Source organism: Typopeltis vanoorti, chromosome 22 (genome assembly GCF_054136105.1).
Source record: "Typopeltis vanoorti isolate ZY-2024b chromosome 22, IOZ_Tvanoo_1.0, whole genome shotgun sequence".
Lineage (NCBI taxonomy): Eukaryota > Metazoa > Arthropoda > Arachnida > Uropygi > Thelyphonidae > Typopeltis > Typopeltis vanoorti.
This window is the reverse complement of record NC_143570.1, coordinates 63,090,452-63,113,382: the sequence shown is the minus strand read 5'-3', so window position 1 is coordinate 63,113,382 and position 22,931 is coordinate 63,090,452. Positions and strand designations below refer to the sequence as shown.

The 22,931-nt window shown below is 37.8% G+C and overlaps 1 protein-coding gene across 4 annotated transcripts in view; it reads right to left on the bottom strand.

Moving 5' to 3' along the window:
- Window positions 1-22,931, bottom strand: part of LOC150094462 (hemocytin-like) — a 2,636,009-nt gene that overhangs the window by 1,989,812 nt on the left and 623,266 nt on the right. For all 4 annotated transcript variants that reach the window (XM_090412206.1, XM_090412207.1, XM_090412208.1 and 1 more), the window contains exon 20: window positions 15,045-15,283. In XM_090412206.1, the coding sequence (XP_090268332.1) occupies window positions 15,045-15,283 (239 nt within the window). The remainder of the gene's footprint in view (window positions 1-15,044; window positions 15,284-22,931) is intronic.

Below are 22,931 nucleotides of genomic sequence, written 5' to 3'. Positions count from 1 at the left end.
ACTAAATATCCTGTCTTGCCTACCTCTACCTCACACCATATGCTCTCAAAATCATTTGTCTCACTTCCTTCCAAAGCCTCCACTTTTAGAGGACATAGGTCATCACTTATCATAAGCAGTACGCCACCACCACGCTTTCCCCTCCTATCCTGTCAAAAAATGCTATACCCAGCATTGTAGGAAGTTAAGGAAATAAGAAATCTGGGTGTGATGGTGGTGGACAAGGATTTAAAATGTAGAGGACACATATCTAAAATTATAAGGGCAACACAACAAATTTTGGCAATGATGTAATGGACACAGACTTGTAGAAGTAAGGAGATTCTGGCTCCATTGCACAAAAGGTCTTCATTAGGCTACATATGGACTATTGTGCACAGATTTGGTCACCTGCTTTTCTACAGAATGAAAAGATATTGAAAAGGATCCAGAAAGATAGTCTCTGTAATGTTGGAAGCACATTAACTATATATTTATATATATATCTATATATACATATTAATATGTGTATATGTTTCAGTATGAACTAAGGTTGAGAAGATGCAATTTACAGTGACTAGTAGATTGCAGAATAAGCTGGTGATATGAAAAAGATGTGTAAGTTTGTGCAGGATTCTCATCCTATTAATATTGAAGAGGTTTTTCATAGAATGGTGGGAGAGGAGAGAGAAGAACAAAAGATCATCACTGAAAAATGGAGGGTGAGAACAAAGCTTTGTGAAGCAGGTTTTTTTCTCTATGGAGCTGGAGAAATCCTCTGTGGTGTCTGCTGAGGATGACTATGAGAGGGATCCTTACATAATGAGTGTGATTCCATGGAGTTCTCAGGATAATAATAATAATAATGATGATGATGATAATAACAATAATGATATTTGTCCCTCAAGAATTCCAGAAATTCCATTCCCTTACTATACATATATCCTCTTCCCAAGTTTTACCAATACAATAGTTAAAATCTCACATAATAATCATTCTTTCTGCACTTGCCAAGTTCAACTGCCTAATCATCTCTTGCTCTGCATCCTCTATGCTCCCTGGCTTATAGCAACATTCAAAGAAATATCTTGTCCTAACCACCTCAAATTTCCACCATATGCTCTCAAAACCATTATTGCCATTGCCCTCCAAATTCTCCACTCTGAGAAGACAAAACTTATTATGTATAGCAATACTCCACCGAGGGCATCTTCCCTTCTTACATTGCAAAATATGCCATATCCTGGTACTTCTGCTCCTGTCTCAATATATCATCTGCCATCAACTACATTTCACTGATCCCAATAATCTTTGGACAGCCTCTGACAATCAACACCACCATTATCTCTCCTTTCTTCCAGATACTCCTGGCATTGTAATAAAGAAACATGAATGTATTGTCAGTTTTTCTATACTTCGAAACACTGACAAGTGCACAACATTCTAATAATGAGCTTAAACTAGCACTTACACCTTTTTATCCAAAACAGTTGTCAGTTTAACATAGCCAAGTGTTAAGGCCATGCATCTTGGGATAAAGAAATCACAAGATGCATATTATGCATCTTGTGATTTCTTTATAAATGAATGCAGCAAATTGATTATCTATTATCTCTCTCCAGATTTGTACCTCATTCAAATGCAGGCTGTCTATTGCATATAATTCTGTTCTAGCCTCAAATTCTTTGTAATAACCACATAATTCAAGCATCTCTTTTGACACATTTTGGCTATCATACCATTCATTACTAGCACTGGTCTTCGCAGCTCAGCATAATTATACCTGGGTAACAATAGGTAACATACTAACTTCCATCTCTCACACTTTTCTGCCAGATTTCTGCGCTATACAACCCAAAGTATTAGTCTTAGATATTTTGCAATTCAATTCACACTGTCTCTCAAGTCATTCATATTCATTATCTCATTCATCTCATCTATCCTTTCACCTTGCTTGTCACAGTCAGACCATTTATCATTTCTCTAGCATTTTATTTTGCCCTTAACAGATCATTGAATCTGCATACATCACACTTACCACTCTGTTCCTTCCTTGCTCACCTGCATTCTTCTCTCTCTCTCTCTCTCTCTCTCTCTCTGTCTCTCCCTTCCCATCATGACACTTTCTTTCCTTCTTCTCTCTCTTACCTGCCTTCCTGTTTTCTCTCCATCTCCAGCTTCCTGGAATGTCTTACCACTTGTCATTTCCTCTCTTTCCCTGAAAGAGAGGAAATGACAAGTTCTCTTCCTTTCTACTATTCCCTGAACTCTTTCTCACTCTCATTCATTTCACAGCTGTTCTTTCAAGTCTATTAATCTCTTCTTTGATGCTTCTTAACTCATTCCTCATACATACCACTTTTCTCAGTACATCTCTCTCTCTCTCTCTCTCTCCAAGCAACCTACTCTCTCTTGATATTCACTTTCCAAATCAAAGGCATCTTCAAACTTACTTACACTCCTTAATTTAATATCTTTATTCACATGATGCTCATCTTCCTCATCCATGATCTTGCTACTCGTTTCTCTTGGATGGCATTCATTTGTTTCTGATATTATGTTGTCGAAGTTTGTAATGCTAATTTTCATATCACTGAGCTCTTCCTATTGTCTACATTTTAAGCAAATATGCACTCTCTGGTCTCTCACCTGCAACATTTATAACTGCCAGGATGCAATCATGCTGGAAGCACCTCTTACCACAAAATCCTGTAGTATTTGTGGTATGCAGTGCTTGCCATAGTAAGATGTAAAATGTAGATCTTAAATGGTGGTGAGCTGGATGATAATGTATCATTAAACTGAATTGTGGAAGTCACCATTATTCAAACTCTGCACATAAAATCCTCACAAAACATACTAAAATATTACTTTAAAGTACTAATTCGATAAGCATAAACTATCTACAGACAATACATTATAATCTAGTCTAGTCTAATTCTAATTCTAATCTAATTCTAGTCTAATCTAGAGATTAGACTCCATGTAGATTTAAAGCAAAAACTAATAAATTATATTGAAAACTTATCTTTTTTTTTTTTTTCTGATGCCACCTTGTTAACACATCTTATTAATGAAGTGAAAAACTTTCTATCCACAGATGGCTCATATGTAGAACTTCAGGATTCGAATTTAACATATCCCATTCATTATTATTATTATTATTATCCAGGCCTCCATGGAGTCAAAAGACTCATCGTAGAAGGTCATTTTTAGGAAACACAAAGCTTATCATACCACTCCTTGAACCCATTGACCATTCACGCCCAACTCTCTCAACATAAAGAAGATCTTGTCATTAACAGCCTTCCTGAAACTCCTACAGTAAACCTCAGAGACATGGTTTTAAAATTAGGCCATGCAATTGATATCCCCCTACAGCTTAATGACATTCAGACCGTTTTATATATTATTGCTATTTTTACACTGTATTCCAGGTGATGCCTCTATGAGACAGGGATGAAATACTGGAACTATTAGACATGTTTAATTATCTTTCTGTGCTGTATTTATTCCATTAAATCTAATAATGAGCTTAAACTAGTACCTACACTTTTTTTTTACCCAAAATGTTTGTCAGTTTAATAGCCAAGTGTTAAGGTCATGCACCTTGGGATAAAGAAATCACAAGTTGCATATTACACTAATGAAAATTAATGCGGCAAATTGACTAGCGGACAAGAGGTTTATAGATCATATTGCAAAGTTGGTTAAAACAGCACATAAGATTACACAGTAATTGAAGAACACACTGACAAGAAGAGATGAGTGGGTTATTCTTCTTCTTCTTCTTCTTTATAAGGCTTTCAATAAGGTCACATCTGGACTAATGCATGCAAATCTGGTCATCTGAATTCCATAGCATTAAGGAAGCTGGAATAGGATCTAGATTTAAGTGTGGTCTATGGAATGTTTCCTATGAGGATAGACTGAAAGACTGTTAGCTTCAAAGAATAATCGATAGGCAAAAGGAAAATGTGATAGAATCATATAAGTCATTATTAAACATAGCTCTATAGGATTGACACTAAAGACTTTCTCAAATGGCAGTAAGGGAAAGAATAAGGAATAAAATCCTTTAAACTGTGTAAAAGTGTGATTAGAGTGAGTATTAGGACTAGAGCTTTAGAATGGAGTATAGTGTATATAAATAATGGTACTCTTAAGTCTCTGACACCATGAAGATGCCCAGGTACGTGGTGGTGAATAGGTTGAATGAGTTGCCAGATATGGCTGTAACTGCTTCATTAATGAATAGATTCAAACGAGATAAATATAGTGTATATAAATAATTATTCTTAAGCCTTTGACACCATGGAGATGCCCAATAAAATAAAAATAAAAGAATATTACAAATGTTTTTTATATCCCAGGCAAAACCAGTGGTTTTGGAGAGGGCACTAGAGTCGCCGGAGAATGTGGCTGGGAATTGAGCTGTCCTAAAAAAAGGGCTTTTTTAATCAGTGACTAGTCTCTTTTTCTATGCATCTGTAGTGCTACGTTGTTTTTCTGAATACGAGTGTCTGTCAGTAGTTGTTTAAGAAATTAGTTGTCGGCACTATATTGTGTATTTTGGTTACTGAGAAGAAGAGGTGGAATCAGAAGCATAGCAGTGGAAGACAAGATGAAGAAATGCAAGTTTTCATTATTAGTTTTATTTCAATATTTAGTTTTATTTTATTTATACTTAGTACACATAAATGTTTTTTTTGTACTTTTACTTATACAGTTTAGATGGAATATCAGCTCGCGTGTTGTGCCAATGTGCAAAGGAATTGTCAACCCCTCTTACTTGGAAATTTAACTTAAGTTTGAACTCTGGTATGGTCCCTAGGGAGTGGAAGTTAGGCAAAGTGGTTCCTTTGCATAAGGGTGGCTCTAAAACTGCGGTAGTTAATTACTGACCAATCATCATCTCAGGAATAGTGGTAAAATTATGGAAAAGTTGGTTAAAGACAAAATTCAAGAATGGGTGGATCAGGATATGATGCTCTATAGAGGCCAACATGGTTTTTTTAAAGATAGATAAGGACAAAGGAACCGGTTACACAGTGGTAATTCTGGATTATGCTAATGCTTTTGACAGGATACCTCATGGAACACTGTTACGCAAATTGGAGCAGATGGGAATGGATACTAAATTGGTGATATGGATAGGATAATGGCTCAGGGAGAGATACCAGAAGGTGGTGTATGGAGGAGCCGAGTCCAGGATGAGGCAGGTGACCAGTGGTGTGCCTCAGGGCTCTGTGCTTGGGCCATTGTTGTTTAATTTGTATATAAATGATATAGGAAATGGCTTAAAGGAAGATATACAGTTGTTTGCTGATGATGCAAAGTTGGGTAGTGCAATAAAAAAGCAAGCTGAAATTGAAAGTTTGCAGGATAATTTAAATAAGCTGGTAGAATGGGCAAAAGGTTATGGATGTCAGTTCAATGTGAAAAAGTGTAAAGTCATGCATTTTGGGATTAAAAGATTACCAGCTGAGTGCTACATTGATGGAACAGTACTCCAAGAGATTGATGAGGCTAGGGACTTCGGGTGTTGGTAGATAGGGAGATGAAGTTCAGAGGACACATTGCTAAGGTGTCCAAGATTGCACATAGGATTACTTGGATGTTGAGGAACACACTGACATCCAGAGATAAAGAGGTTATCATTCCCCTTTATAAAGCATTGATACTTCTACATTTGGATTACTGTGCTCAGGTCTGGTCACCTGGATTCCTTGGAGATGAGGAGGTTGTGGAGAGGGTTCAGAGAAGAGTGACTAAGTTGGTGAGTGATGTAAAAAATGCTCCCTACATTGATAGAGTGAGAGCTTGTGGATTGCAGAGGTTGGTTGATAGGTGGAGAAGAGGGGATATGATAGAAACATTTAAATTACTAAAAGGTTTTTATAGGATTGATGCAGGGGAAATGTTTCAGCTGTGTGATAGTGATGGAAGAACAAGAGGTCATCCCTGGAAATTAAAGAAGAGTGTGCTTAAGAAGAGTGTGAGAAGAAGGTTTTTTGCCAGGAGGGTGGTGAATGAGTGGAATTCATTGCCTGACTTAATTGTGAGCGCTTTGTCTGTAAATGAATTCAAGAAAAGATATGACAGATATTGTTTTGTTAGTTTGGGTCTCCCACAATGAGTCTACTGACTGCATGGAGATACCCATAATAATAATAATAATAATAATAATAATAGGTATACTCCCTTATACATATTTAGTAGCGATACTATTTAGAATAATGATGGCAGTTAAAATAGCAAATGGCATATCACCAAGTCCTCCCCCATTTAAGGACTCCACTTTGAGCGATATCATATGGGATTTTGTAGCATGAGAGACTTGTCGAATGCTTGCATCCCGGCAGTTGTATATGTGGCAGATGACAGAAGGGGGAATACTAAGTGCACAAAATGCAGGCAATGGGAGGAACTTGGTGAATTATAGAATACTATAACTGACCGAGTTGAGACTATAAATGACCTCGTTAAGTTAGAGACAGAAGATTCTCCACATAGAGAGATTAGTGGTATGATAGCAAAAGGTTGGTCGATTGGTAGAACCTCTGCTACTAATGACTCGCAAAAAATTAAGCAAGGTTGAGCGCGGTTAGTAGTTGGAAGGGGTCAATCGTTCGATGCTGTTCGCACACTTTCCCTCAATGAGAATTAGACTCCATGGAGGTGTAAAATAATAATAATAGAGGGCAAGAGAAATATGAATGAGAGTGGGGAGTAAGGAAAGGTTCAATGATAGTGAAGTATTTGGAGATTGTCTGAATTGGAAGGATGAATGGCAAATGAGAGTGGCTGACTTGCAGAGAGAGAGAGAGAGATGAGCTGAAAGAGCAGGTGGAATGTTTAGGGAATGAGATGAGAAGGGTGAAAGAAGAGATTAGGTGAATGGAAGAGATGAATGCAAAGCGAATCAGAGTAGGAGAGAGAGAGAGTTATGGGAATAACAGAAGAGGAGAGAATAGGAACAGTAGAAGAGGGAATGAGAGAGAGTTATGGGAATGGTAGAAGAGGAGAGAACTTAAAGAGCATAAGAGAGGGAATGAGAGAGAGTTATGGAAAAGATAGAAGAGATAATAGGAACAGTAGAAGAGAGGGGATGAGAGATGAGCTATGAGAATGATAGAAGAGGAGAGAATAAGAAACAGTGGAAGAAAGGGAATGAGAGAAGAGGAGAGAATGGAAACAGTAGGAGAGAGGGAATGAGAGGAATGCAAGAGAGCGCTGGAACCAGGGATAGAGTGATATCAGGAAGGCAGGTAAGTAGGGGAACACAGAGAGAAAGTGTTAGAGGAAAGAAAGTGAGGGATGCATGTGAACAATCGAGGAATAGGATGGTGAGAGGTGTAATGTATGGAGACTCAATGATCCGTAGTGTTCCAGATAGGATGAGTGAGGAGTGTTTACCTCAAGGAACAATAGAAAGGGCGGCTATGGCAATTAAGAGGAGTGAAAGGGTGGGATGAGATGATTGCGATGATGGAACAAACGACCAGAAAGGTAATGTAAATTGCGCAGCGAGAGATATGAGATTCTTGCTTCAGGTTGTGCGAAAGAAGACACAGAGAGGAAAGATAGTGTGTGTTGCCTAGGTATGATAGTGAAGAGCTGAGCAGAAGAGCAGTAATATTGAATAACATAATAGCTAGAATGTGTCAGAAGAAAGGATTAGAATATGTGGATGCTGGGAGGGTGTTTGAGGACAGAGAGGAATTATATGCGAGAGACCAATTAAATTTGAATGAGGATGGATGTACGAATCTGGAGGGATTGCTATTCTGAACGAGTCAGTGTGTCCCAGGGTGGATGGTATCAGGGGTGGCCTCCGGTGGGAATAGGTACTTGAAGAAGGGGGATGATATCAGTTAACGTTGAGCCCAGTAGCATCTAGAGCAGATAATGCTAGGTATAGAAACAATGGCATTTTTATGCTTTACACCAATGCCAGGAATCCGTAATAAAGGAGAGAAATTGGTGGTTCTGATAGCATCAGCATGGCCAAAAATTATTGGGATAACTGAGACGTGGTTGACAGAAGAATATATAATAACAGGAATAGAAGTAGCAGGGTACAGCATTTTTCAGCAGGATAAAAAGGGAAAGCATGGTGGTGGAGTACTGCTTATGATAAGTAACGACTTATGTCCTCTAAGAGTGCAGGCTTTGGAAGGCAGTGAGACTAAGAATTTTGAAAGCATATGTGAGGTAGAGGTAGGCACAACAGGATATTTAGTGGGGTGATGCTACAGACCAAAGAGCACAGAGGGTGGGGACCAGGAAATGTTTAGAAAGTTGAGTTTGTCAAGTGCAAGAAGAATGATTGTTATGTGAGATTTTAACTACAGCAATATAAATTGGGAAGAGGAAGATGCATGTAGCAATAAAGAAATAGAATTTCTAGAATTTTTGAGGGATAAATGTCTTAGGCAGTATGTAATAGAGGGAACAAGAGGTTCAAGAGTTTTGGATTTGTTCATAGCATCAGAAGGGTTGATAATAACTGAGATGACATCTCTCCCACCAGTTGGAGAGAGTGACCATGTAGTTTTGACTTGGAAGATGAATAGACATGTAGGAGTATCAAAGAGACGGGAACATATGTGGAATTATAAGGCAGGTGATTATAACAGTTTTAGACGTTAACTTGGAAAATTTCATGGAGGGAGGAATAAGAGAAACGTGATGTCATTCGTGCTTGGCAAATTGCGAAGGAATATTTGTTAGCAGTAACAGTAAGCTGTATTCCACGAGTTAAGAAGAGGACACAATTTGGAATAAAGTGGATGGCAAACAACATTAAACAGGAACTGCAGCAAAAAAGAGGCTATTGAAGAGATAAAAGGACACAGTTGAAGAGCCGATGCATGAAGAATATAAGCCACAGGCCAGAAGAGTAACTAGAATGGTAAGTAAGGCAAAACTGGAATATGAGAAGAGATTTGCCCTAAGATCCAAAGAAAATCAAAATCCAAAGGAAAATCCAAAGGAAATTTTTTAGCTATGTGTCCAGTAGGAGGATAAATGACTGTGGAAGATTGACATTGTCGGATAAAAACAGGAATAGAGTGACTGATGCAGAGGACATAGTGGAATTGTTCAATGAACACTTTATTGGAGTATTTCATCCTGGAGGAGTAAATTTTAATACTAGAGGGATAGGGCAGGTTTGGGGTTTAGAAGTGCCGGAGAATGAATTAGAAGTTCCAGATGCTGAGTACTCTGGATGTCAGTAAAGCTGTGGGATTGGATGGTATTTCACTACGAGTTTTGAGAGAATGTACTAAAGAACTGACAGCTCCTTTGACCTGGCTTTTCAGTGAAAGTCTGGCTATGGGAAAGGTGCCCAGGGAATGGAAGGAAGGTATGCCATTGCATAAGGGTGGTAGCAGACTGGAAGTGTCTAATTATAGGCCAGTTTGTGGGTCATCAGTATTTGTTAAGATCTTGGAGAAATTAGTTAGGGACCATATACAACATTGGGCAGCTGAGGCTAATGTTATCTGTGAGAGTCAACATTGGTTTGTGAGGGGGTGCTGTTGTTTTAGTAATATGCTAGCCTTTTATAATAAAGTTACAAGAGCAGTAGATGAGGGAAAGGCATATACTGCCATTTTCTTAGATTTAGCGAAAGCATTTGACAGGGTGCCACACGATAAGTTGATATTTAAGTTGCAGCACATGGGTCTGGATGTCAGAATGGTCAACTGGATTTAAAAATGGCTGTCCGATAGGTATCAGAGAGTTGTGTATTGTGGGGCAGTTTCAAGGAGGTAGAGGGTTACAAGTGGGGTCCCAAAGGGCTCAGTACTGGGACCTATATCGTTTAACCATTATATCAATGACATTGTCACTGGATTGCAAGAGGACAGCCAGTTGTTTGCGGATAATGTTAAGCTGGAAAGGGTTATTAGTAATAGTGCAGATGTGGTAGCCCTGCAAGAGGATTTCAAAAACTAGACAGATGGACAAATGAATGGAAAGTCGGTTTAATGAAGCAAAATGTAAGGTCTTGAGGTTTGGGAAACATCGATGGAACGCTGCACACTCTATTGGAGGTGATATACAGGAGAAAGTAGGGGAGACAAGAGATCTGGGGTTGATGATTGATATAAACCTGCAATTCAAGGGACATATTGCAAAGGTGGTGATGGTAACACAGAGGATTGCTGCAATAATGAGAAGGACACTGACGTGCAGATATAAAAGAGTTATCATTCCGTTGTATAAGACTCTGATCAGACCACGCTTAGACTATTGTTCACAGATTTGGTTCCCAGAATTTGAAGGGGATAAATGAAAGTGGAAAGGGTATAAAGGCAGATAACAAAGATAGTTTCAGGACTGTACAATGTTAGTTATGAGGATTGGCTGAGGGAATGTAGACTACAGAGTTTGGTGGATAGACGAAGGAGAGGTGATATGATTGAGACTTTTAAGCTGTTGAGAGGTGATTATAGGGTTGACTCTGGGTAGTTCATTCGCTTGGTTGAACAGTGGGAAGGAGTGATGACAAGGAGTGTGATTAAAAATCGGAGTTTTTCTCAGAAAAATCCCTACTTTGCTATGTCAAAGGTCAGCTAATTCGGTAAAATAAGGACTAGAAAATGTTTCCTACAAGAACTTTTCTAAGCCTTTTATTTCCAGAAGTAAGTTGATCTTTTTTTTTTTTTTTTGCAAAAAAATGTTAGTTTTAATAAAGAATCAAATTCAATATGGTTTCAAACAAGTATTTCAAGAGCATTTATTGATTATGGGCTCCAATATGTGATTGGTATTTTTATTTCTGAATGGTTAACATATCAATAACTATAAGTAGCATTTAGATTCTGTTAGTGTTTTTTAGGATCTGAAATTGAATCTACTTAAATACCGCTATCCTGCATCAAACTGAAGATTTCTGTAGGTATTTTTTCAAGTATATTATTATGATTATTATTATTATAAGGGCGTCTCCATGGAGTCAAAAGACTCATCACGGGAGACCCTACATTGACACCCTAACCATTTTTTTACACAATACCTATCATACTTCTCCTTAAATTCATTCACAAATGAAGCATTCACAACCACCTCTGGCAATGCATTCCATCCCTTTACAACACTCCAAGTAAAAAATCTAGTCCTAACAGCCTTGTTAAGCACACTAGTACATAATCTCCAGGGATGGCCCCTAGTCCTCTCCCTTCCTGCACTGGTCTTAAAAATGTAATCAGTATCAATCCTGTAAAATCCCTTTAATAATTTATATGCCTCTATCATATCTCCTCTCCTGTGTCTATCAGCTAGTTTTTGGAGCCCACAGATCTTCAATCTCTCCTCGTAGGGAACATCTCACAGACCTGGAACAATCTTTGTAACTCACCTCTGAATCCACTCCAAGATTTCTTCATCACCAAGAAATCAAGGTGACCAGATCTGTGCACAATAGTTGAAATGCAGTCTCATTAATGCCTTATAAAGTGAAACAATAACTTCCTTATCCTTACTTGTTAGTGTGTTCTTCAACAACCATGTAATTTGATGTGATATTTTCACAATCTTTGCAGTATGCCCTTTAAACTTAAGTTCTCTGTCCACAATAACTCCCAGATCCCCTGCCTTGTCAACATCTTGCAGTTCATTTCCGTTAATATAGTATATAGCATGTGATCTCATCCTCCGGAAGTGCAATATATATATATAGTGTATATAAATCTAGAAAACATATTCATAAAGAGCAAGTAAAGAATAAGATAAAATGAATTATGATTCTATTTATTATTGTTTTAATATTAACGTTAGTCCTATGTGAAATCAAAAGACTCATCATGAAAGGTCCTCACACAGAAAGTTCATATAATTCTAATTCAATTGTAGTACTCACCATCCTCTTCAGATAATGCATTCTTCTCACCAACTGCACTCTATGGATAGAGCATTCACCTCATTCTACTGATTAGCCTTTTTTATATATTATTATTATTACCACCCCAAGACCTCATTGAATCAAAGACTCATCATAAAACACAGCTCTTCATACCGTGTTTTAAGCACATTCAAACTCTTTGCAGACACCACATTCTCAGGCAAGGCATTCCAATCATTCACAACTCTGCACGAAAAAACCTGCCTCTCACACCTTCTTTATACAGTTTCCAGGGATGACCTCTGGTTCTTCCCTGATCTCCCACTATTCTCTGTAAATCTTCTCCAGCATTGATCCTATAACAACCCCTTATCAACTTAGGTCTCTATCATATCTCTCCTCTTCCTCCTGTCCACCAGCCTCTGCAAATTACATCTTCTCAATCTTGCCTCATACTCGACATTCCACAGGTCAGAAACTACCTTAGTCAAGGGTCCTTTGGACCCTTTCCAACATCTCTTCATCCTTCTGAAAACCCAGTGACCAAATCTGGGCACAATAGTCCATATGTGGCTTAATCAAAGCCTTATACAATGGAACAAGAATCTCCCTACTTCTACATGTCAGTGTCCTTTCCATCATTCCCAGAAGCCATCGTGTTGTCTTCACAATTTTGGCGATGTGTCCCCTAAATTTTAGATCCTTATCCACTATCACCCCCTGATCTCTTATTTCCTCTACCTCCAACAATATATTCTCACCAAGTAAAAATTCTGCATCCCATCTTTGTTTTCCAAATTTTAAAACCTTACATTTTGCAACATTGAACTCACATCCCCATTTCCTTGCCCAATCACTCAATCTATTCAAGTCTTCCTGTAAGGCCATAACATCTTCACTACACTTCATGGTTCGTCCCAACTTTGCATCATCTACAAACAACTGAATATCTCCATCCAAATCTTCACCTATATCATTAATATAGAAGTTAAACAGCAATGACTCTAAAACAGACCTCTGAGGCACTCCACTAGTGACTTTCCTTTTCTTGGATATCGCTCCCCCATACACAACTTGTTAATACCTATCAGATAGCCAGTCTCCAATCCAATGCACCAATCTAATATCCATCTCCTGTAGTTTGACTGTCAACCTATCATGAGATACTCTATCAAAAACCTTTGCAAAATCCAAGTATATTACTGTGTATCCTTCTCCTCTGTCCAAGGAAGCAGTCACTTTATTGTAATAAGTAAGCAGATTACTAAAACATGACCTCTCTTTAGCAAATCCATGCTGTCCATCAAAGATAATACCATTGTTATCAACCCAACTCCGGATCCTAGTTATCACCAGCTTCTCCAACAACTTTACCACAACACCTGACACAGATAGGCCTATAGTTTGATGCGTGAGTTCTATCACCTCCTTTATGAAGTGGCACAATCTTGTCCTCCTTCCACTCCTTAGGAACTTGACCGAGTGCAAGACTAATATTAAAAAAATATGTCAAGGCTGGTGTCAACTCCCTGGCACATTCTTTCAGAATATGTGGTGATATATTATCAAGTCCCACAGCCTTATTAATATCTAGTTTACTCAATTCCCCATACACTTCTTGCTCACTTACAGTCAGTCTCTCCTCCCCATCATCAATTGCTCTCAATTCCTCCATGAAGTCACATTCACAAGATTTAAAGATCTTTATGAACTGCTCATTAAATATCTCCACCACACATTCTGCATCAGCTGTCTTTATGCCTTTTTCTCCAATCAATGTCATCCTTCCATAATTATTCTTTCTTTTGCTGGCTACATATCGAAAGAACTCTTTAGGATTCTTTTTGGCTTCATTAGCCAACTGCTGTTCATACCTCTCTTTAGCTACCCTCACCAACCAAGTCACTCTCCTTGCTTGGTCTTTGTAGACCTCATGGAATTGGTTATTTCCACTTCTCTTATGCTGCCTCCACAATGCCCTTTTTCTCTGTATTGCATGCTTAATCTCTTTATTCATCCATCTCACACCCACCTTATTTAACCTTCTCACCTTTGGAATACCTTTAGACATTGCATCTACTAAACAGTTTTTGAAAATCCCCCAAGCTGCATTGATCTCTTTTCTAGCTAACTCCTCATTCCACGCTACACCCACAAGCTGTCTTCTGAGCTCTTCATAATTACCCCCCCCTTGTAGTTCCACATATAACCTTTTCTCACAGAGGTCCTTGCACTGCAGTAACCCAGGTAATCACCTCATATAGCTTCTAGGGATTCCCTCTTGTTCTATTTCTGTCTCTCTAAATTCTATAAAAATCTCTTCCACATAAATTTGGTAATAACTTCTTACCAGCACAATAATATCAACTCCCTCTCCCATCCTTCCTTTCTTATTGTTGAGGCTTTGTAAATGACATTCTCTCAATTTGTTTTTGTACCCAACTTTCCAGAGAACCAACAATGCTTTAGTCAATTTTCTTTAAATCCTTTCCAATGTACCCTCATCCTGATAACTAGGGAACCAGATCTGTGCACAGTAATCTTTACATGGTCTGATCAAGGCCTTATACAGAAGTAACCACAACCTTTTTAATTGCTATATGACAAGTCCTCTTCATTGCACCCATAATTCCTCATAATGTGCTTACAATTTTAGCAATGTGATTCGTGAACTTCACTCCCTGTTCACAGCCACTTCAAGATTTCTCGCCTTCTTCACATCTTTCAAAATTTCCTCAACTACATACTCTGTTCTAACAGCATTCTATCCATGCTAACCAAATTTCAAAACCTTACACTTCACAACACTGAAATGGCAGCTCCATTCACTGGACAACCCACAACCTCTGCTCTATTCCTACTTTTTTCCGATTTTGTATCATCTGCAGACATTTGCACATCTACAGCTAAAGCTGTCCCAATATCATTAATATACAAGTCAAACAATAACTGTCCAAGAACAGACTTATGCAGTATGAGTCTGTTCTTCGCACTAAGGAGATTCCTTTTCCAAGATACTGCTTTCCTTATGTAAAACACTGGTGCCACCTATGTGACAGCCAATCACCTATCAAATTCAGTTACCAACACTTGTCTATCAATAGAACTACACCTATTCATAGAGCTGCATAGATACCTATATGTCTACTATCCATATATTCATTCACATAAATGAATGCACAAAAAATTGCAAAAGTAAATCCCTTACCTAAATCAAATGAAAATGATTTGCTACAAGTGATGCCATTTGTCCCACAAGGAACATTTTGAATAGTGATGGAGAAATCAACATTTTCATCCATATGACCTTTAGCTAAAACATATTCACATTCACCATGAAATTCAAACATCCGACCATCAAATGTTTTAAAATGGGACTCTCCCCAGATTGTACAAATTCCAGGACATTCCTTCTGCTCACATCTCCAAGCTGCTTTGTGACATGTACTGAAATAAGGAAGAAACTTTAGTAATACAATTTTTATGAAACATAAACATACAAACACTTGATAAATTCAGATATAAATATTATGATAGTTTTACTATCAAATAATTTACTAATTATACTAAATCATAAAAAAAATAGAATTTGAAAAAGGAATATTTGGTTCTAATCAACTTTAACATAATTTATTTTGCCATCTGATTTCAGATGGAGATGCAAAGTTTTTGGGACTATCAGCAAAACACAAACAGGTTGCATGAGCATGCAAGCAAGTGGAACTATCAGTTCAATATTCTTAACTGATATTTCTGAAATTTCATAGGCAACAATGGAATGCAAAGTATACATCATGTGGAGAAATTTGAAAGGAGGTAGAGATCAGAGATCTAGGAGTGGTGGTGGAAAATGATACAAAGTTCAAGAGTCACATTGTGCAAGCTCGGGAGATAATGGCAATAATGCAGAGAACTACGACATGTAGAAATATGGAGATTGTAGTTCCATTGTATAAGGCCTTGTTCAGGCCTAATTTAAATTACTGTACTTAAAATTGATCACTTGGTTTTCTTGGAGAGGAGGATATATTAGAACGGTTCCAGAGAAGTTTAACTAGCACGGTATCTGGTCTTTTGAATGTGTTGAAAGACAGATAAATGGAATTAAATTTGCAAAGCCTGATGAACAGGAGAAGAATTCCACACACTCATGCAAAAATATCATAAAACCATGCCTTGAACATATTCACAGTTTCATATTCACATCACTCTAAGGCAAAGCATTCCACTTAACACCTACTCGCCATGCAATGAGTCCGCTCCTCACTCCATTACCGCCCATTACCTATCTGGCATAACCACTTTTTCTAACCTTGTCTCACTCTGCTCCATGAAAACATCTTTCACATTAATCTGGTAACAACTGCTCACCACCTTTTAATCTCGATCTCATCCACTCTCCTTCTTCTAATCATATAGACAAATCACCCCTTCAGAACACATGCAATTTACAGACAAAAAATACTAGTAGTGGTTGCCGGTAGATGGCGTTGATAGAGATGATTCATAGTTGAGGTTCGGTGTAGTGGTTGAGACAGCGGTAGGTGTCCTCCCGCGATGAGTCTTCGGACTCCTTGGAGGTGTCAGGAATAATAATAATAATATGGCTCTACAAATAGCATTCCCTCAATCTATGAAAAATCATGAAAATAGATTTGACTCACAGGCCCTTTCAAAGATTAAAAATTAATGTTACTCCAATATTTTTTGCTGTGTTTATAGCTGACAGCATCTTCAGAAAGATATTTAACAAAACAAAATACTCAAATTTCCAACAACTGTTATTTCTCTCTCTCTCTCTCTCTATATATATATATATATATATATATATATATAGAAATAACAGTTGTTGTTATTTCTATATATATACACACACAAGGGTGGTTTGAAAAGTTCTCAGCCTTGACCATAGATCGCAACTGTATTGGCAAGATTTATTTTTCTATGTTGGTACATCTGTCATAAGCATCCATGTGAAATTGCAAGGCATTCTATCAAGTAGTTTGTTTAATACAGCTTTCTGAAGCAAAAGTGTTGTCTGTATCCCTTGAAATGGATAAAATTGAGTATCGTGCAATTATAAAATTCTTTGTAAAAGAAGGTTTAATGCCAAAAGAAATTCATTTGAAATTCATAAAAGTTTATGGGCACTCTTCTCCTTCATTTTCGACAATTAAGAACTGCCGAGTTTAAACATGGCTGTAACAGCCTTGAAGATGATCCACATGAAGGATGTCCAAAAAGGGTAACAACACCAGAAATCATTGATCAAGTGGATCTAGTGCATGATATAGTATTGGATGACCGATGAGTCAATTTTGTGAAATTGCTGAGACTATAAGCATTTTAAAAGAATGTGTAGGATATATTTTGCATAAAGAATTGTATGAAAAAGCTTTGCACAAGATAGGTGCCACACTTGCTCATAGCAGATCAAAAATACACTCGCATGAAAATCTCTGAACAGTGCTTGGAGCATTTTAATAAGAATAAAACCTATTTTGTGCATCAATTTATTACTATGGATGAGATCTGGATTCACCATTACACAATAGAATCCAACCAGCGGACAAAAGCCGATTGTTCAGCACCAAAGAAGAGAAAAGTCAGTTCCATCAGCAGGAAAGCTCATGGCATCGGTGTTTTGGGATGCTAAAGACATTTTGTTTATTAATTATCTTGAAAAGGGTAAAACAATAACTGGGGAACATTATTTCGATCTGTTAACCAAACTAGATGAAAAAATTCATGAGAAAAGACCTGGTTTGCATAAGAAAAAATCATCTTTCATCAGGACAATGCACCTGCCCACAAAGGTGTTTTGGCAATGGGAAAATTAAGGGATCTGCACTATGAATTGTTGGAACATCCACCCTATTCCCCAGATTTAGCTCCCTCTGACTTCTATCTCTTCCCAAAACTCAAACTCTTCCTCACTGGTCAGCATTTTTATTCGAATCAATAGGTGATTGCAGCTATAGAGGAGTATTTTGGAGATCTTACTGAGAGCCACTACAGGGACGAGATAATGGCACTGGAGCATCGCTGGAATAAATGTTTTAGTCTTAATCTCCCTTAAGACTAAAACATTTATTTTAGTCTTAAGGGAGTCTGCTATTTAGTCATAAAGCAAAATAGCAGACAAATTATTCTCTTCTGTTTATATACTCACACATATAGGAAGATATTTACCCAAGCAGTCATGCCAACACCCAGCCCAATAGTATAGGCTGGGTGGTAGCATGATTGTCCAAAATGTTCTCAGGGCTATTTGTTTAGGTGACACAGCCCTTGAAACTGAGATCAAGGTACCTTTGCAACACATTTTTAGTGAATGACTACAAACCTTATAAAATATATAAACTGCATCCTCCCTCCATCCCTCTTGCAACCAACACAGAAGAGTACAAAACTATTCACAGTAAAACTATTCCCAGTCTTATGTTCAGGGTGCATCTGGGTAATAATAATTATTATTTAAGTAAATATTAGTTTGTGTATTTATGAAAGTGAACAGAACACCAAAAATAACACAGTACATATACATCCATATACTTTTGTATATGTATTCCTTTGCATATATATACAAAATAATATATATAAACAATATACACATGATCAACATTTTGGGAAGCAACAGTCATAAAAAATAAACAAATAAATAAAGTGATTTCAACTAACTAAGAAATGCCTTCATTTTTTAACAAATATCAGTTCAAATTTAACTCCCTAGTTGTAGGAAAACCATTTTTATTGGTCAGCATTTTTAACTCCCTAGTTGTAGGAAAACCATTGCTGTAAAGAAGTGTTACTTTTTCCTTTTAATTAATATTTGAATTTACAATGTAATTTAAATTATTTGTTATTATTCACTAGTAATTATTGTTATTAGTATTATGTGACACCTCCAAGGAATTCAAGGATTCACCTTGGGAAGGTGCTCCATACCATGACCTACTGTCCACCCTTATTAATCCTCTATCTATACACTATGTCACCATCTATATACAATGTCACTATCCACCATACACTAATAGTCGTTTTGTCTGTTAATTGCATGTGTTCTCTTCAGACAATTTGTCTATGTGTTTTCACACATAGGCAAATACTTGAGTTTTCTGGATAACTCTTACTATTAGTGAGTTGTAGATGGTGGATGTTGTTATAATATGTAGATTGGGATAAAGTAGTGCTGGGTTGTGCAGTGGAATGATGCCCTCTCGTGATGAGCCCTTAGAAGAGTATGTAACGATAACAATAACACTGGACAACATACAGTTTTCATCTGAAATAAAAATAGCAATTCTTTACTAATTTTGATGTGATGAACACGAAAATGACAATAAAATCTGTTTATTGGCTCTTGTTTAAGAGAATCAGTCCACATTGCATACATAGATATCATTTGGCAAGGCAATATTTCAATCTACTGATTACAACATGTAAACTTCTAATGTTAATCCTCTATTGTTAATTATGTTGAGAAGGATAGCCTTGGAATGGTAATTTAACATCCCTTTTGGTTTCCAACGTGAATTTTATTTTTATGGTGATCACTCAAGAATTTTACAAAATCTTAAAGGTCTTTCTGGATGTGCTTCCATATAATAAAAATATCACCAACATATCTCTACAAGACAAGTAGGTTTAGGATTGTCCGTGGTTCTTCCTCAAACTTTTCCATATATTTGAAAGAACAGAAACAAAGAAAGATGAATGAGTGTGAAAATGGAAAACATGATAGCAAAAGTTGGACGCATGTTGGATCAAAAGTACGGAAACAAAGAAGGATGAATGAGAGTGAAAATGAGAAGACAGGGTTGAGAGTTAGAAAGTTAGAAAGATTGAATGATAGAGAGAATGCGTCATGAGATTCGGAAGTTCAATTGGATTGGATGAGGCAAGAAATGAAATGGATGAGGAGTGAAATTAAGAAAATTCAAGTAAAAATTATTAAACTAAATAATGATGGAATGAAAGAGTTAACAAAAGATGAGCGAGTGGCGTTGTGTGGCGACTCCATTATTAAAAGTGTGCTGCAGGATAAAATGCACACAGTATGTTTTCTAGGCACTAAAATGAGCAGAGCGATTGAAGCATTGGATATCATGCAGGAGCGAGCAAAAGAGTTAATAGTATTAATAGGTACGAATGATTTGAGAGAGGACAAAGAGTGTGTCAGAATGGATGTCAGGAGGCTGCTTAGAAGGTTAAAGAGAATAGTGTGACAGGAAGGATAGCTACCGTATTGCCTAGGTATGACTGTGGTGAAATGAGGCAGAGAGCAAGGATTATGAATCACATGCTGGCTGAAATGTGTGAGGAGACGGGAGTACAGTCTCCTCACACATTTCAGCCTGTAGAATGTATGAAATGAGTTTGAGGGACGAAGTGAGCTGTATGAGAGCGATGGACTGCATTTGAGTAGTCATGGTGTGAGTCGCTTGGAGAGACTGCTGCTTGAAGATAGAGAAGTGAATAGAGAGAATGAATCAGATCGAGTGGGAAGTGGTGCAGAAGAGCGGGAGAGTAAGACAAGAGAGATTGAAGAGGTAGTTATGAATGGGGAAGTGAGTGGTGTGAGTATAGAAAATGTGAGAATAGGTGTGCAAGAGGAGCAGGAAAACGGGAAGGCTTAGGGTGGACAGGGGGTACACAGCATGACAAAGGTGGATGCTCCACAAGGAGGTGAGCATGTGTAGGCAGGAAAGGAATGGGATGACCTGGGATCAAGAGGTGAAACAGTTGGAATTGAAAAGGGTTTAAAATGAAGAAGCAGAAAGGGAAATGGCAACAGTCGAGCATGGAGAGATCACATCGAGTGAGTGGTATCAATGGAACTAGCTGTAGATCCAGAAATGAGCTGTTGTGTTTGTATACAAATGCTAGAAGTATAAGAAACAAGTCAGATGAAATGGTTGCACTAATTGCGTCTGTTCAACCAAAGATTGTCGGAATAAGTGAGACATGGTTGGAAGAGGATGACATCCTGAAAGGAATAGAGATGGAAGGGTATGATGTATTTCATGAGGACAGAGGGGGGAGTGCTATTGATGATAGAGAAAGAGTTATGTCCATATAGGGTGGAGATGCTAGAGGGAAATAATCTGGTGGTTTTCAGGCAGTATGGTGTGATTAGAGGTGAATGGAATCAAATACTTGGTGGGATGTTGTTATAGACCAGGTAATGTGAATGGTGGTGATAATGAAATGTACAATCACATTAGCCAAGTAAATAAGAAAAGGGTGATCATTATGGGTGATTTTAATTAAGGCAATATAGACTGGAATGATGAGATAGCAAGTGGAAGTAAAGAAAATGAGTTTCTTGAGTTTTTGAGGGATAACTACCTCAGACAGTATGTAACAGAGGGCACACAAAGATTGAGGGTCTTGGATTTGGTCATCGCATCAGAGGATGTAATTGTAAATGAGATGTCAAATCATCCACCAATTGGTAAGAGTGACCATGAGGTGATTACCTGGGTGGTTGCCAGCAGTGCGAGGACCTATGTGAGAAAAGGGTATATGCGGAACTACAAGGGGGAGGGGTAATTATGAAGAGCTCAGGAGACAGCTTGCGGGTGTTGCATGGAGTAAGGGGTTAGCAGGAAAAGAGATTGATGCAGCTTCGGGGATTTTCAATATCTAGTAGATACAATGTCTAAATGTATTCCAAGGGTGAAAAGGTTAAATAAGGTGGGTGTGAGATGGATGAATAAAGAGATTAAGCATGCAATACAGAGAAAAAGGGCATTGTGGAGGCAGTATAAGAGAAGTGGAAATAACCAATTCCATGAGTTCTACAAAGACCAAGCAAGGAGGGTGACTTGGTTGGTGAGGGTAGCTAAAGAAAGGTATGAACAGCAGGAACAGAACTTTATACCATTTTGGAGAAAATGGTATAAAGAAAGCTGATGCAGAATGTGTGGTGTTGATACTTAATGTGCAGTTCATAAAGATCTATCAATCTTGTGAATGTGACTTCATGGAGGGATTGAGAGCAGTTGATGATGGGGAGGAGAAACTGACTGTAGGTGGGCAAGAGGTGTATGGGGAGTTGAGTAAACTAGATGTTAATAAGGCTGTGGGACTTGATAGTATATCCCCACGTATTCTGAGAGAATGTGCCAGGGAGTTGACGCTGCCTTGACATATTTTTTTAATATGAGTCTTGCACTCGGTCAAGTTCCTAAGGAGTGGAAGGAGGGCAAGATTTGTGCCACTTCATAAAGTATTTGATCAAACTCAAGCATCAAACTATAGGCCTATCTATGAGTCAGGTGTTGTGGTTAAGTTGTTGGAGAAGCTGGTGAGAACTAGGATCCAGAGTTGCGTTGACAACAATGGTATAATCTTTGATGGACAGCATGGATTTGCTAAAGGGAGGTCATGTTTTAGTAATCTACTTACTTATTACAATAAAGTGACTGCTTCCTTGGACAGAGGAGACGGATACACAGTAATATACTTGGATTTCGCAAAAGCTTTTGATAGAGTACCTCATGATAAGTTGACAGTCAGATTAGAGCAGATGGGTTTGATATTAGATTGGTGCATTAGATTTGAGACTGACTATCTGATAGGTGTCAACATGTTGTGTATGGGGAAGCGATATCAAGGAAAAGGAAAGTCTCTAGTGGAGTGCCTCAGGGGTCCGTTTTAGGTCCATTGCTGTTTAACTTGTATATTAATGATATAGGTGAAGATTTGGATGGAGATATTCAGTTGTTTGCAGATGATGCAAAGTTGGGACAAACCATGAAGTGTAGTAAAGATGTTGTGGCCTTACAGGAAGACTTGAATAGATTGAGTGATTGGGCATGGAAATGGGGATGTGAGTTCAATGTTGCAAAATGTAAGGTTTTAAAATTTGGAAAACAAAGATGGGATGCAGAATTTATGGTTCATAAGAATATATTGTTGGAGGTAGAGGAATTAAGAGATCAGGGGGTGATAGTGGATAAGGATCTAAAATTTAGGGGACACATCGCCAAAATTGTGAAGACAACACAAAGGCTTCTGGGAATGATGTGGAGGACACTGATGTGTAGAAGTAGGGAGATTCTTGTTCCGTTGTATAAAGCTTTGATTA